Genomic DNA, 14,344 nt, shown 5'->3' on the forward strand with positions numbered 1-14,344 from the left:
CATTTGCTGTGCATTGAAAGGAGTTGTTGCTGCATTGTTTTTTATATACTACAGTCTCCAAGAACTTTGCAAAGGTTTATAATGTATTTGCACATACATAATTTTATTTGCATCCTACAGTGGTAAGAATGAAATTTAAAACTGGTTACCTTTGTATTTCTTGTGTCACTGTGAAAAGAGAACTCTGATGGTGGTTTGGCTTGCAAACCTGTCTGCAGTGAGCAGTCTGGGATCAGATCCAGATATTGATGTAAGTGATGGCTGTGGTTCAGCATGCACTCGGTGACAGAGTGTAATGTATGATTAGTTTGACAGTTCTCAGCCGGCTGCTTGGTGGGAAGGATTTGACCACGGTAAACTAGCCCAACAGATTGGCAAAGCAAGAGGATCCTTTTGCTGGCGCCCAGCAAGCTGGTTGCGAGTGCACTGTTCCCTGACTTGCTGTTGGTTTAAGCTGGTGATGGTATGTTGCTCAGATTCCATTTGCTTCATTGCTGGCCACATTTCTATCTTGAAGGTGTTGGTAGTTGAGTTCATATCCCCGTCTGGAATTAGCAGCAAAAAGGAAAGGGACTCTTTAAAACCCTAGCAAGACCAAAAGATAATTGTTATTTTAGTTAGAAACCATTTTGCTTCCTTGCGAATTTAAAATCAATGCATAAGACTATAAGACATTGGAGCAGAATTAAGCCATTCAGCCCATTACGCCTGCTCTACTGTGCTATCATAGCTGATTTATTATCCTTCTCAACGCCACTCTTCTGTCTGCTCCCCGTAACCTTTGACACCTTTATTAATCAAGAGCCAAGCAATCTCCACTTCAAATATACCCGGTGATTTGGCCTCCACAGGCATCCATGACAATGAATTCTGCAGATTCACCACCCTCTGGCTGAAGAAGTTCCTTCTCCTCTGTTCTGAAAGATGTCTCTTTATTCTGAGGCTGTTCCCTGTGATCCTAGACTAACCCACAATTGGAAACATCCTCTCCACATTGACTCTATCTTGGCCTTTTAGTATTTAATAGGCTTTAATGAGATACCCATTCATTCTTCTGAACTCCAGAAATTACAGGCTCAGAGCCATCAAACACTCTGTATTAACCCTTTCCATCCTGGAATCATTGTTGTGAAGCTCCTCTGGATCCTCTCCAATGCCAGTATATCCTGTCTTAGATAAGGGGCCCAAAACTGCTCACTGTATTTCATGTCCTTTAAGACACATTAGCTTTAGGGCAACTTCCTTGCAGGTTTATTTATGTATTTTTAAAAAGCCTTTTCAGAAAGTTTACTACATTCTCACCAACCATACTTATTTTTAAAAAAAGGTGTTTGAATTGTTCAGGGGAGGCTGCCTTGATCATTAGATTTCATCAATTCAGTTTTTTCTTTAACTTAACCATATAACATATAACCATATAACAATCACAGCACGGAAACAGGCCATCTTGGCCCTCCTAGTCCGTGCCGAACCCTTAATCTCAGCTAGTCCCACCTACCCGCACTCAGCCCATAACCCTCCACTTCTTTCCTGTCCATATACCTATCCAATTTTACCTTAAATGACACAACTGAACTGGCCTCTACTACTTCTACAGGAAGCTCATTCCACACAGCTATCACTCTTTGAGTAAAGAAATACCCCCTCTTGTTTCCCTTAAACTTCTGCCCCCTAACTCTCAAATCATGTCCTCTAGTTTGAATCTCCCCTACTCTCAATGGAAACAGCCTGTTCACGTCAACTCTATCTATCCCTCTCAAAATTTTAAATACCTCGATCAAATCCCCCCTCAACCTTCTACACTCCAATGAATAGAGACCTAACTTGTTCAACCTTTCTCTGTAACTTAATTGCTGAAACCCAGGTAACATCCTAGTAAATCATCTCTGCACTCTCTCTAATTTATTGATATCTTTCCTATAATTCGGTGACTAGAACTGCACACAATATTCCAAATTTGGCCTTACCAATGCCTTGTACAACTTTAGCATTACATCCCAACTTCTGTACGCAATGCTTTGATTTATAAAGGCCAGCGTTCCAAAAGCCCTCTTCACCACCCTATCTACATGAGACTCCACTTTCAAGGAACTATGCACAGTTATTCCTAGATCTCTCTGTTCCTCTGCATTCCTCAATGCCCTACCATTTACTCTGTATGTTCTATTTGGATTATTCCTGCCAAAATGTAGAACCTCACACTTCTCAGCATTAAACTCCATCTGCCAACATTCAGCCCATTCTTCTAACCAGCATAAATCTCCCTGCAAGCTTTGAAAATCCACCTCATTATCCACAACACCTCCTACCTTAGTATCATCGGCATACTTACTAATCCAATTTACATCCAGATCATTTATGTATATTACAAACAACATTGGGCCCAAAACAGATCCCTGAGGCACCCCGCTAGTCACCGGCCTCCATCCCGATAAACAATTATCCACCACTACTCTCTGGGATCTCCCATCTAGCCACTGTTGAATCCATTTTATTACTCCAGCATTAATATCTAACGACTGAACCTTCTTAACTAACCTTCCATGTGGAACTTTGTCAAAGGCTTTGCTGAAGTCCATATAGACTACATCCACTGCCTTACCCTCGTCAACATTCCTCGTAACTTCTTCAAAAAATTCAATAAGGTTTGTCAAACATGACCTTCCACGCATAAATCCATGCTGGCTACTTCTAATCAGATCCCGTCTATCCAGATAATTATAAATACTATCTCTAAGAATACTTTCCATTAATTTACCCACCACTGATGTCAAACTGACAGGTCTATAATTGCTAGGCTTCCTTCTAGAACCCTTTTTAAACAATGGAACCACATGAGCAATACGCCAATCCTCCGGCACAATCCCAGTTTCTAATGACATATTAAAGATCTCCGTCAGAGCTCCTGCTATTTCTACACAAACTTCCCTCAAGGTCCTGGGGAATATCCTGTCAGGACCCGGAGATTTATCCACTTTTAAATTTCTTAAAAGTGCCAGTACCTCCACCTCTTTTATTGTCATAGGTTCCATAACTTCCTTACTTGTTTCCCACACCTTAGACAATTCAATATCCTTCTCCTTAGTGAATACCGAAGAGAAGAAATCATTCAAAATCTCTCCCATCTCCTTCGGTTCCACACATAGCTGACCACTCTGATTCTCTAAGGGGCCAATTTTATCCCTCACTATCCTCTTGCTTTTAATATAACTGTAGAAACCTTTTGGATTTACTTTCACCTTATTTGCCAAACCAACCTCGTATCTTCTTTTAGCTTTTCTAATCTCTTTCTTAAGATTCCTTTTACATTCTTTATATTCCTCGAGCAATTCCTTTACTCCATGCTGCCTATATCTATTGTAGACATCCCTCTTTTTCTGAACCAAATTTCTAATATCCCTTGAAAACCATGGTGCTCTCAAACCTTTAACCTTTCCTTTCACCCTAACAGGAACATAAAGATTCTGTACCCTCATAATTTCACCCTTAAATGACCTCCATTTCTCTATTACATCCTTCCCATAAAACAACTTGACCCAATCCACTCTCTCTAAATCCCTTCACAACCCCTCAAAGTTAGCCTTTCTCCAATCAAAAATCTCAACTCTAGGTCCAGTCCTGTCCTTCTCCATAATTATATTGAAGCTAATGCTATTGTGATCACTGGACCCGAAGTGCTCCCCAACACATACATCTGTCAGCTGACCTATCGCATTCCCTAACAGGAGATCTAACACTGCCCCATCTCTAGTCGGTACTTCTATGTATTGTTGCAAAAAACTATCCTGCACACATTTCACAAACTCTAAACCATCCAGCCCTTTTACAGAATGAGCTTCCCAGTCTACGTGTGGAAAATTAAAATCTCCCACAATCACCACCTTGTGTTTACTACAAATATCTGCTATCTCCTTACACATTTGCTCTTCCAACTCACGCGCCCCATTAGGTGGCCTATAATACACTCCTATCAGTGTTACTGCACCTTTCCCATTCTTCAATTCCACCCAAATGGCCTCCCTAGAGGAGCTCTCTAATCTATCCTTCCAAAGCACCGCCATAAGATTTTCTTGGACAAGCAATGCAACACCTCCTCCTCTGGCCCCTCCTTCTCTATCACACCTGAAGCAACTAAATCCAGGAATATTTAGTTGCCAATCACACCCTTCCTGCAACCATGTTTCACTAATAGCTACAACATCATAATTCCAGGTATCAATCCACGCTTTAAGCTCATCCACCTTTCTTACAATGCTCCTAGCATTAAAATAGATACATTTAAGATACTCTCCATCTCCTCCTCTCTTTCCATCCCTAACAGTGCTTTCAAATTTATTATCCTTTTCTTTCTTCTCCCCTACATCTTTGGGCTGAGCGCATCCCTTCTCCATCACCTGCCTTTCCTCCCTCACACACTGTCTATTTACTTGCTCCACTGGTGAACTAACCTCCTCTCCCATAGTCTCCTCAAATAGTCTCCCGCCCCCCCATCTTACTAGTTTAAAGTCCGCCCTGTAGCCCTAGCAAACCTACCCGCTAGGATATTGGTCCCCCCACGATTCAAGTGTAACCCGTCCTTCTTGAACAGGTCACTCCTGCCCCAGAAGAGGTCCCAATGATCCAGAAACTTGAATCCCTGCCCCCTGCTCCAATCCCACAGCCACGCATTCATCCTCCACCTAATTCTACTCCTACTCTCACTGTCGCGTGGCACAGGCAGTAATCCGGAGATTACTACCTTTGCGGTCCTTCTTCTTAACTGCCTTCCTAACTCCCTATACTCTCGTTTCAGGACCTCTTCCCCTTTCCTTCCTATGTCATTGGTACCTACATGTACCATGACCTCTGGCTCTTCACCCTCCCACTTCAGGATATCTTGGACGCGATCAGAAACGTCCCGAACCTGGCACCAGGGAGGCAAATTACCATCCGGGACTCCCGGTCACCTCCACAGAAACGCCTGTCTGAGCCCCTGACTATTGAGTCCCCTATTACTATGGACCTCTTTCTTCTAACCCTACCCTTCTGAGCTACAGGGCCGTCCTCTGTGCCGGAGGCTCGGCCACTGTCACTCCCACCAGGTAGGCTGTCCCCCCCCAACAGTACTCAAACATGAGTACTTATTGACAAGGGGTACAGCCACTGGGGTACTCTCTAGTACCTGCTTCTTCCCCTTCCTGACTGTAACCCACCTATCTGCCTCCCGTGGTCCCGGAGTGACCACCTGCCTGTAACTCCTCTCTATCACCTCCTCACTCTCCCTGACCAGGCGAAGGTCATCGAGCTGCAGCTCCAGTTCCCTAACTCGGTCCCTCAGGAGCTGCAATTCGGCGCACCTGGCGCAGATGTGGACGTCCGGGAGGCTCGGAGACTCCAGGATCTCCCACATCCGACACCGAGAACAACAAGCTGCCCTCACACTCATACCTCCCAAATAACTGAAAATACAAGAACTAAAAGATAAGCCTACTGTGCCCTCTTCCGCCTAAGCCCTCTGAGCCCAAGCCCTACACTCTGCGCCCGGCTCACTCCATTGCCCGCTTCTTAAGGCGGCGTTCTTTATATATCTTCCCTCCTTCCCGGGCCTCCTTCACGCGCCTGCGCAGTCCCGCCTCTCAGAACTCCGATCTGAGAAGCAATTGGACAATTTGAAAATGGCCGCCGCCGCACTTCCTCTCAAGCCTCGCTGTCCTCTTCCAAAAGAGAACTACCTCACTCAGTATCTCCTTTATATATCTTCCCTCCTTCCCGGGCCTCCTTCACGCGCCTGCGCAGTCCCGCCTCTCAGAACTCCGATCTGAGAAGCAATTGGACAATTTGAAAATGGCCGCCGCCGCACTTCCTCTCAAGCCTCGCTGTCCTCTTTCAAACTTCATACTTAATTCTATGGGTTCTTGTGCATATCAATGAAATATTATAACCAGCCAGCCTACCTCCAATGGATAAAATATTTTGAAATGATTTAATCAATTTGTTTGTACCAGTTCAGCCTTAAGATTTGAAAATCTGACAGACTACTTCCATAAATGGGACAAAACTCTGTGACATTTGAGCTATCTGTAAGGATCAGACAAGCAACGAGGGCCGAGAAAAATGACTTTGGGTTGTCTCATTATGTACCTCTACCCCTGCTACTCTGTTCTGGTTGAGGATTACTGTCAAACTTACACATTTCTTTTAAGGATGTGGATTTGTAAGTTTAATATCTGGTGAAGGAATTCTTTGCCCAGTCTTCAGATAGGTTTTAGATGTATTCATATCTGAAGCAGAAAAATGTTACCATCTTCATCGAGTGTCAAGAACAGCTGATGTGGCAAATTCTCAGTCTTCTACTGTTTAAATTCCAGAGGGAGAGGGAATTGGTACTAAAAAGTTGCTGATCGTCACATGAATTGTGACATGAGAAAAGATTGGTGTTTTAACTCTCCTTAGTTCACAGCAGCCTTTTTGACACCAATTTAAAGTGGAATATTGCAACCTAATGGTTAAATAACAAATATGCTATGTACCTAGAAAATCCCTGTTACATGTATATTTTAGAATAGCATATAATCAGATGTCAAGCTAAAAAAAAATAGATTAATTTCTTTGGGGGTGGGGGGAGGAAATCAGCTCAGTTTGATAGTATCTGCCTTTGTCTGCACAGGTTTGAAAATTACTGGGTGAATATTGTACCCCGCACAGATGTGGAGGATATTTTTTTTTTCTTTAATGTCATTTTTTTGTGAGAAACTGCTGGGAATTTTCAAGTTGAACTTGTTAATTTGTGTTAGAATTTCATTTTATTATTTAAAAACTACTTTATTTATAGATAGATATATAGATGTGTGTGTGTGTGTATAAAGCTAAATAGTTTTATTAACTGAACCTGTTAGTTTAGTTACCATGATCTGCTTCAGATCCAGTTGTGCATATTTATGTAATTACCTTGAATTTTGATGTCTGCATTGATCATAGTGAATTTTTCCTTTAGTTTAATGATGAAGTGTCTTGAGACACTTCACAAAATGATATCAACCATGTGATCTGAGATGCTTTAATTCAGTGGTTGATATAGTGTAATCAATATAATCGTGAAATAATTAAACTTGAGTTTCAAATATTCTTTAATGTGATGTTTGTTCATCTTTTATTGTAGTAATGCACCACAGAGTGGATTCTCACTTATTCAAGTTGACAGTATGAATGTCACTATGAAGGAGATACTACAGAAGGCTCTAAAACGAAGAAAAGGGTCACAAAAGGCTGCAGGTAAAAATGAGAATCTAATTCAAAAATTAAAGGTACCTAATATGGTAACTTGCATATTGAAATTATACTAAATGTGATTTATTTATCAGCGGTTATATAAATATGCAACATTTTAGGTAGGCTTGAATTTTGCTTATCAGTAGAGATTTTTATGTCTAGATTGATTTGCAAGTGTTAAGCAAATGATTTGATGCAAAGAACAGTGTAAGACATTGATCTAAAGGTATTAGCACTAACCAGAAGCTACAGAGCAGAATCTCAGGATGACAATTTTTGCATGAAAGAAGTGGGAAGGATCCTTATTATTCTTTTTTGTCATTCTTTACCTGTTTTATTATTTTTAATAAAAACATACTGGAAAAACTCTACCAGTAAGCAGACTGTTAGAAAGAGGAGAGACAGCGTGGGCAGGTCTTTCCACAGGCTGCCTGAGCTGCTGGAATGTTACTTGCATTTTGTTTTTATTTTGGACTTCCATTATCTGGAATTTCTTCATTTCAATTATTAATTTTACTCCATTTTGTTCTTTTCTTGTTACAAGCATGTTTTACTTATGTTCTTCTTTCTACTTTTGTAGCAAACTTTATCTAGTGATAGGCTGATTGCTTCAAATGGCAAAATCCTTAGTTAATCTCTGTTTCATACAAGAGCAGGTTACCAAATGATTGAAGTGCTCAGATGCAGCCAATGAATAAATGTAATATTTGCTACGTTCATTCTTTTTGTCTTTTGTTAAGGCTTTGGACCATTTTGCAAACCAATAGACAACAGAGAAACTGAGAAGATAGGAGCAGGGGTTGGCCTTTCTGCCTTTAATCTACTCTGCTATTCAATATCATCATAGCTGCTAAAATCACAAAGCATTTTCTTAGTCACTGTATCAGGAATTGTAAGGGGACAATATGAAGATACTTTCATCAGTAAAGTAACTCTGGGGAGAAGTTAATAATTTCTTCCTACATTTCTGTGCAGTAAGAACTTGAACTTTGGAACAATATATATAATTGACATTTTTTCAACATCTGAAACATTTTTATCCAAATACTTCCACGCTTTTCATCTTTGATCGTAATTCTAACTGGCAGTAGTTGGTGGAGAGAGGTAGTGGTTGGCAGGAGATGCTTCTTAACTGAAATATCATTCCAGAGTAGAATTAGTGGAAATGTAGGTTGTCAAAGTAGTCACTAACCAAATATTCTAAATATGGACTATTTGTATTGGAAGTGTGCTTCTCATGGGTATAACAAAAGTAGATCTCGGTCAAAGGTAATGGTTCATTATGAGATGATTCAGATCACAACTAACAGTGAAATGAAGGGAGTGGCCAATGTATTCAAGTGTGAAGGTGGAGGAATGTAGCTGGCCATTTTTGTCAGTTTGAAGGAGGCCATGGAATTTTTAAGGCCGTGGAGAATTTCTCTCAAAGATTTCAATGATCTTATTTACCATTCTGCCCCCAAACTGTTCCTCGACATTCATGTAAATAAGATCATGTTTCTTGTGCAGAATCAGGGGCAGCTTTCCACGTAGTGATATAAAGTCGGTGGGGTGAGAGAGTGGGGTGGTTACGGTTTGTACTGCAACCTTGGAGTACATTCATTCAGTAAGTTCAGGAGCCCCAAGTTTGGTGTAGGCATCATGAACCTTCTGGTGTTTTAAGAGTGAACACCAGCCATTTTGGGCTGCTATTCCCCAGCAAGGTCCTACCTTTTATTTCTGCTGATTGTTAAAAAGAGAGGGCCAACCCTGAGTTTACCACTGAATAACACTGGATTTGGAACTTGGATGACGATATTTCCCACAGTGTGTAATAGACAGCTGCCAGAGCTCAGATTTCAATAATGAAAGTGATTAAACGCAAGAAAAAGTGTAAAACAAGCATAGAGTCAAAGCAGTGAATTTCAATAGAATTGGAAGTGTTGGGAGTCAATGAGAGCGGTGACCTTTATTTGTACTTGGAATGCCTGTAATTCTCTACTGTACTATCAGTCCAGTAATGTCATTTACCAGCCCTTTTGTCACTGCAGGGCTATTTAATACTCTGTAACATCGATCTCTTACATTGGACGATTGGAAAGAGGGTTAATGGAGACAAGGCTGTAATAATTTTGCGGTGAATTCATCTGGAAACAATGCATTGGATCCTTTTAGTAATAATTATTATTAACCAATGCATTCAGGATAGTGACTGAAAGATTATGAAATTATCTATGCATTAATTTAATGTGCCATTCACTTTTTGAAGAAATGGTAAAACAGTGGAAGTAATTTGATCAATCTTCTGAAGGTTCCTCCTGTAAGCCAGACTACAGATTGTCTAAATGTGCATTAAAAAAAGACAAACGGGCTGCATTGGCCATCCATCAAGGGGATTCCAGTAAACCTTGTTCAAGAGCTGGCATTGTTGGGAGCATAGTTGGTTCATTTCAAGGTAACTTTCTTTCAAGTGACAAAAAGAAATGTATGAACATTTCAGTGGAGACAGTTTAAAAGACTACTTCTGACTGGCCTGAAAGCATCGCACTAGCAACACTGCAGTGCTAAATAGCGAACTAAGTCCTCGGGGATCCCCATTGCTGATGTCATCAGAGCATGTCGGCTTGAGTTTATAATACACCAAATGGATAGTCTTCAAGGATGTATGTTGAAAAGTCCAAAAGCAAATACTAAAATGGGACTCATTTGTATTTGTGGGTAAAAACATTTGCTCGGTACCCTGAGTTTTCTCTTGATGCCCTCAGACCGATTAATGAGAAAACCATTATGAATTTTTCAGCCTACTTCTAATTGCACATGAGTTAAAATCAGTCATTATTGCTGCATGTAAAGTGCATAATGTGTGTATATCCTGTACCTGTTTTCTGTTAGATAACGGAATTTAAATCCCTTGGATACAGAATTAAAATGCACAACCATTTCTTTTCCATCATTGTAAAGTACACCCCTCCATTCTTGCCTGTTCATAATTTCTAAATATTTTGGTCACTCTGTTTTAAAACCAGGGACAGTTCTGGAGTGCAAAAGTTTTAAGTTGACATCTGAAGCACAAAATGCGATCAGATTGTAAAAGTTGATTTCCAGCAATTTTTATTTCCTGGTGTGTAATCTGTCAAAAGATTAAATTAACCATCTGAGGATGAATCGTGGAGTTTTATTAAAAGTTTGAATAGATAAAGTGAGAAAGGACATGGATGGGCTGACTCGAGGCCATATTCTGTGGGGCTGATAAGAGCCGTAAAAAAAAATGGCAGAGGAGCATTTAACACTCAGAGATCTGATTCACATAAAAAGCTGGTAGGGTGGTTGTGCATCAAACCTGCTAGCGTCTGCAAGCAATTTGGCCACTTGCCAAGAGCCATTGTTCACCCTCAGCTGTGGCATTGCAGTCCAGATGTGCCAACTGCACGTTCTGATTTTGCCAGCTGACTGCGCCGTTTGATAACCAGCTCTCTGGATGCCCATCACTGGCCGCAGAGATAGAATTAAATGATGATGATCTTCCCACAAGTTGCAGGAGGAAGCAATGCATATAAATCTTGATTTCATCTCAGCATGAGAAGTCTTTATCCATCATCACTCATAATGAACAAGTCGTTAGCTTCGATGAATGGTTCTATATTTTTGAGAGCTGCTTTTGTTCGCTTTTTGGGTGACTTTATGTATTCTGGGGGTCACATTATCTCCCCAGCAAGGGAGAGATTAGTTCATTGTGCCAGGGTAATGCTTAAACAGCTCTCTTGCATTAGAGGGCTCTCAGCTATGCCCAGAGAAAATTACTTAAGCTGTGCATTTCAATACACTTCTAAATTTTCATTCATTTTTTTATTCTTCCAATTGGTATGTCCAGATTTGCAGGACACCTGAGTACATATAGTACTGATGGATGAATAAACTACTTCTTGCATTTCAAGTTAGATGAAATGAAAATATATCCTATTATATATTGCATTTATTTAAATAATTGAAATAGTGGGCACATTAATTATAGCAGATATGGGAAGCTATTTGCCAAGTTAAAGCATTAGTGGAAAGTTTCAAAAACTGTTTTGGCGTTTTGCTTGCATCTGTCACCAGTAATTTCTCTTGGCGTGGTTATGCAGCGCAAAACACAATCATTATGTTTTATCAATTAAGTAAGTTAAATGTATAATCTTAAATATATTGCTAAGATCCTGAGAAAGGAGTTACATTTATAAAGGATTTAAATTCACGCACAAAAGGATAGATTCCCAGATAGTAATTTATCAATGCATATAGCAGAGTGAGAAAGTAATAAACCTAATTCGGCTAGCTTTGAAACTTATTATTTTGGATGATTGACTGTTAATTTGTTAAGGATTGATCTTGCTATAGCTCTTTCTTTAAAAAAAGAAAAGTCTTTTAAGAATTCAAAAAGAAAATCAAGTCAGCCAGTCACACTCATGATAACTTTCATCAGTCCTGGCAAAGAAAAGAGTGAGACCAGCAGTTCTTCACAACAGCGAGTGTGTCTTCTGTCATTGAAAAGCTCATATCTCACTTGTGTGTCCTTCAGATGAAAGGAAAAAATGTTGAAGTGTGCAAAATGCGGTGAAATAGTCGTCTATGTCCGTGTTGATTCATACACAGAGTTATCATGGAGTGTTCTTCAGTTTAAGTATTTGAATTCATGAGCTTAAAATGATTGTTCCACAGCTGTGTCAAGTACAAAAGTGGTTCACCTAACTAGAGAATCTGTATACACTAAATACCAGTCAGTCCTATTGACTGAAGCTCATAAACTGCTCATCAGTAGTTTTAGTTATCTGTATAAATGAGCTGAATATTTTCAAAGTTTTTACTTAATCATATCCTTTATATGAAAGGGTATTTTTGCCCTATTGGAATTTTATTACCAGAAGGAGATTTTTGTTTCATTTCTTAACTGTTTAAAGAACAGTGATTAATTGTTTAGTAATATCAGCTTCCAAAAAAAAAGGAAATTTTAAAAACTGTTTCTTTGAAACAACTTGTGCATCTTGTTAGTTAACATATACATTAAAAGTTTCTTGGTCACACTGAATTTCCTGTGAAATTATTATCTTGAGGGCAAATATGGAAGTAGTGGATGTGGGTTTGATCTCAACATTTCAGAGAAATTTTGGTACATAGATAGGAGGGGCATGGAGGTCTATGGTTCGGACAAGGCAGAATAATAGTTCAGCATGGACTAAATGGCCAAAGGTTCTATTTCTGTGCTGTAGTATATGTAGAAATTTTGTTTAGATATGTTTGGTCTCCCAGAAATGAACGCGCATGCTTTTTCATGAATGGTTTTCTTTGTTGTAGCTTGTGACCAGTTGTAACACACACCGTTTAAAGCCCCAGATTATGTATTGGGCTTGCTTTGTTTGATTATTCAAACTTAGTTTGACCAGCGTTAGGAACCTCTGAGACTCCAAGCAATTTGGTTACCATGATAAGTAGGACCTTGCCACTCAGTTAATTAAGCTGATTTAAAGAAAAAACATTATTAAAGATGAAATTAACTTTTTTTCTGATCTCCTTTACTAAAGTAATTAATTTTCATTTTGTGTGCTTTGCCTTGTATGTAATTCCATGTCCCCAGTGCTGTACATAAATGTTAACTGCCCTTTGCAATGCTGAGCACAAACAGTGCTAAACGGTGCACTTCATAATCCCATGAATGAATAAAATATGGGCAAACTGCTCTCAAATTTCAAAGGTAGTTCTGGAAGCCGTTTCATGAAGCTTGCTGGTAAAGGGAGCTTTATATTCACGGTGAAATAAATTTGTATCAAATACATGATGATTACAGTGTAGAGGTATTAAATTTTCCATTCCTTCAGTTCCACTTTGACGAAAATCCTGTCTCAGCAAGCAAGTCGCTGGCAAATCTTTTCTCTTTTAGTACTGCTTGAAGTGTCATTGCTCAATACTTGGTCCATTATCTTGCGCTTTCAACAATGGATATGAACTAAGGCAGCTGGAGCCCAAAATAACTGAGTGAAGTATTCTAATATTCTTGAATCATCTCACCTCAATTGTGAAGGAGAGCTTGTATGTATGTTTGTGTGTGTGCGTGTGTGTGTACACTCTCTCTCTCTCTCGCTCTCGCTCTCGCTCTCTCTCTCTCTCGCTCTCGCTCTCGCTCTCTCTCTTCCCTCCCCCTCTCCCCCTCTCTCCCTCTCCCTCTCTCTCCATATACAGTGCAATGCAAAAATTTGGGTGCCCTGGTCAAGATTTCTGTTACTGTGAATAGTTAAGTGAGTAGAAGATGAATTGATTTCCAAAAGTCATAAAAGTTAAAGATGAAAGATCCTTTTCAACATTTTAAGCAAGATTACTGTATTATTTTTGTTTTGTACAATCATAGAGTGAAAAAAAGGAAAGGAGCACCATGCAAAAGTTTGGGCACCCCAAGAGATTTGAGCTCTCATTTTACCAAGGTCTCAGACCTTAATTAACTTGTTAGGGCTAGGGCTTGTTCACAGTCATCGTTAGGAAAGGCCAGGTGATGCAAATTTCAAAGCTTTATAAATACCCTGACTCCTCAAACCTTGTCCCAATAATCAGCAGCCATGGGCTCCCCTAAGCAGCTGCCTAGCACTCTGAAAATTAAAATAAATGATGCCCACAAAGCAGGAGAAGGTTACAAGAAGATAGCAAAGTGTTTTCAGATAGCCGTTTCCTCAGTTCGTAATGTAATTGAGAAATGGCAGTTAACAGGAATGGTGGAGGTCAAGTTGAGGTCTGGAAGACCAAGAAAACTTTCCAAGAGAACTGCTCGTAGGATTGCTGGAAAGGCAAATCAAAACTCCCGTTTGACTGCAAAAGACCTTCAGGAAGATTTAGCAGACTTTGGAGTGGTGGTGCACTGTTCTACTGTGCAGTGACACCTGCACAAATATGACCTTCATGGAAGAGTCATTAGTAGAAAACCACAAAATTCAGCGTCAGAAGTTTGCAAAGGAACATCTAAACAAACCTGATGCATTTTGGTAACAAGTCCTGTGGACTGATGAAGTTAAAATAGAACTTTTTGGCCGCAATGAGCAAAGGTATGTTTGGAGAGAAAAGGGTGCAGAATTTCATGAAAAGAACACTTCTCCAA

The 14,344-nt window shown here is 39.9% G+C and overlaps 1 protein-coding gene across 5 annotated transcripts in view; it reads left to right on the forward strand.

Annotated features, from left to right (window-relative positions):
- The window catches only part of mapkap1 (MAPK associated protein 1), a 274,264-nt gene that overhangs the window by 157,160 nt on the left and 102,760 nt on the right, over positions 1 to 14,344 (forward strand). For all 5 annotated transcript variants that reach the window (XM_059993887.1, XM_059993886.1, XM_059993885.1 and 2 more), the window contains one exon: positions 7,139 to 7,251. In XM_059993887.1, the coding sequence (XP_059849870.1) occupies positions 7,139 to 7,251 (113 nt within the window). The remainder of the gene's footprint in view (positions 1 to 7,138; positions 7,252 to 14,344) is intronic.

Source organism: Hypanus sabinus, chromosome 18 (assembly GCF_030144855.1).
Source record: "Hypanus sabinus isolate sHypSab1 chromosome 18, sHypSab1.hap1, whole genome shotgun sequence".
In the NCBI taxonomy this organism is placed as follows: domain Eukaryota; kingdom Metazoa; phylum Chordata; class Chondrichthyes; order Myliobatiformes; family Dasyatidae; genus Hypanus; species Hypanus sabinus.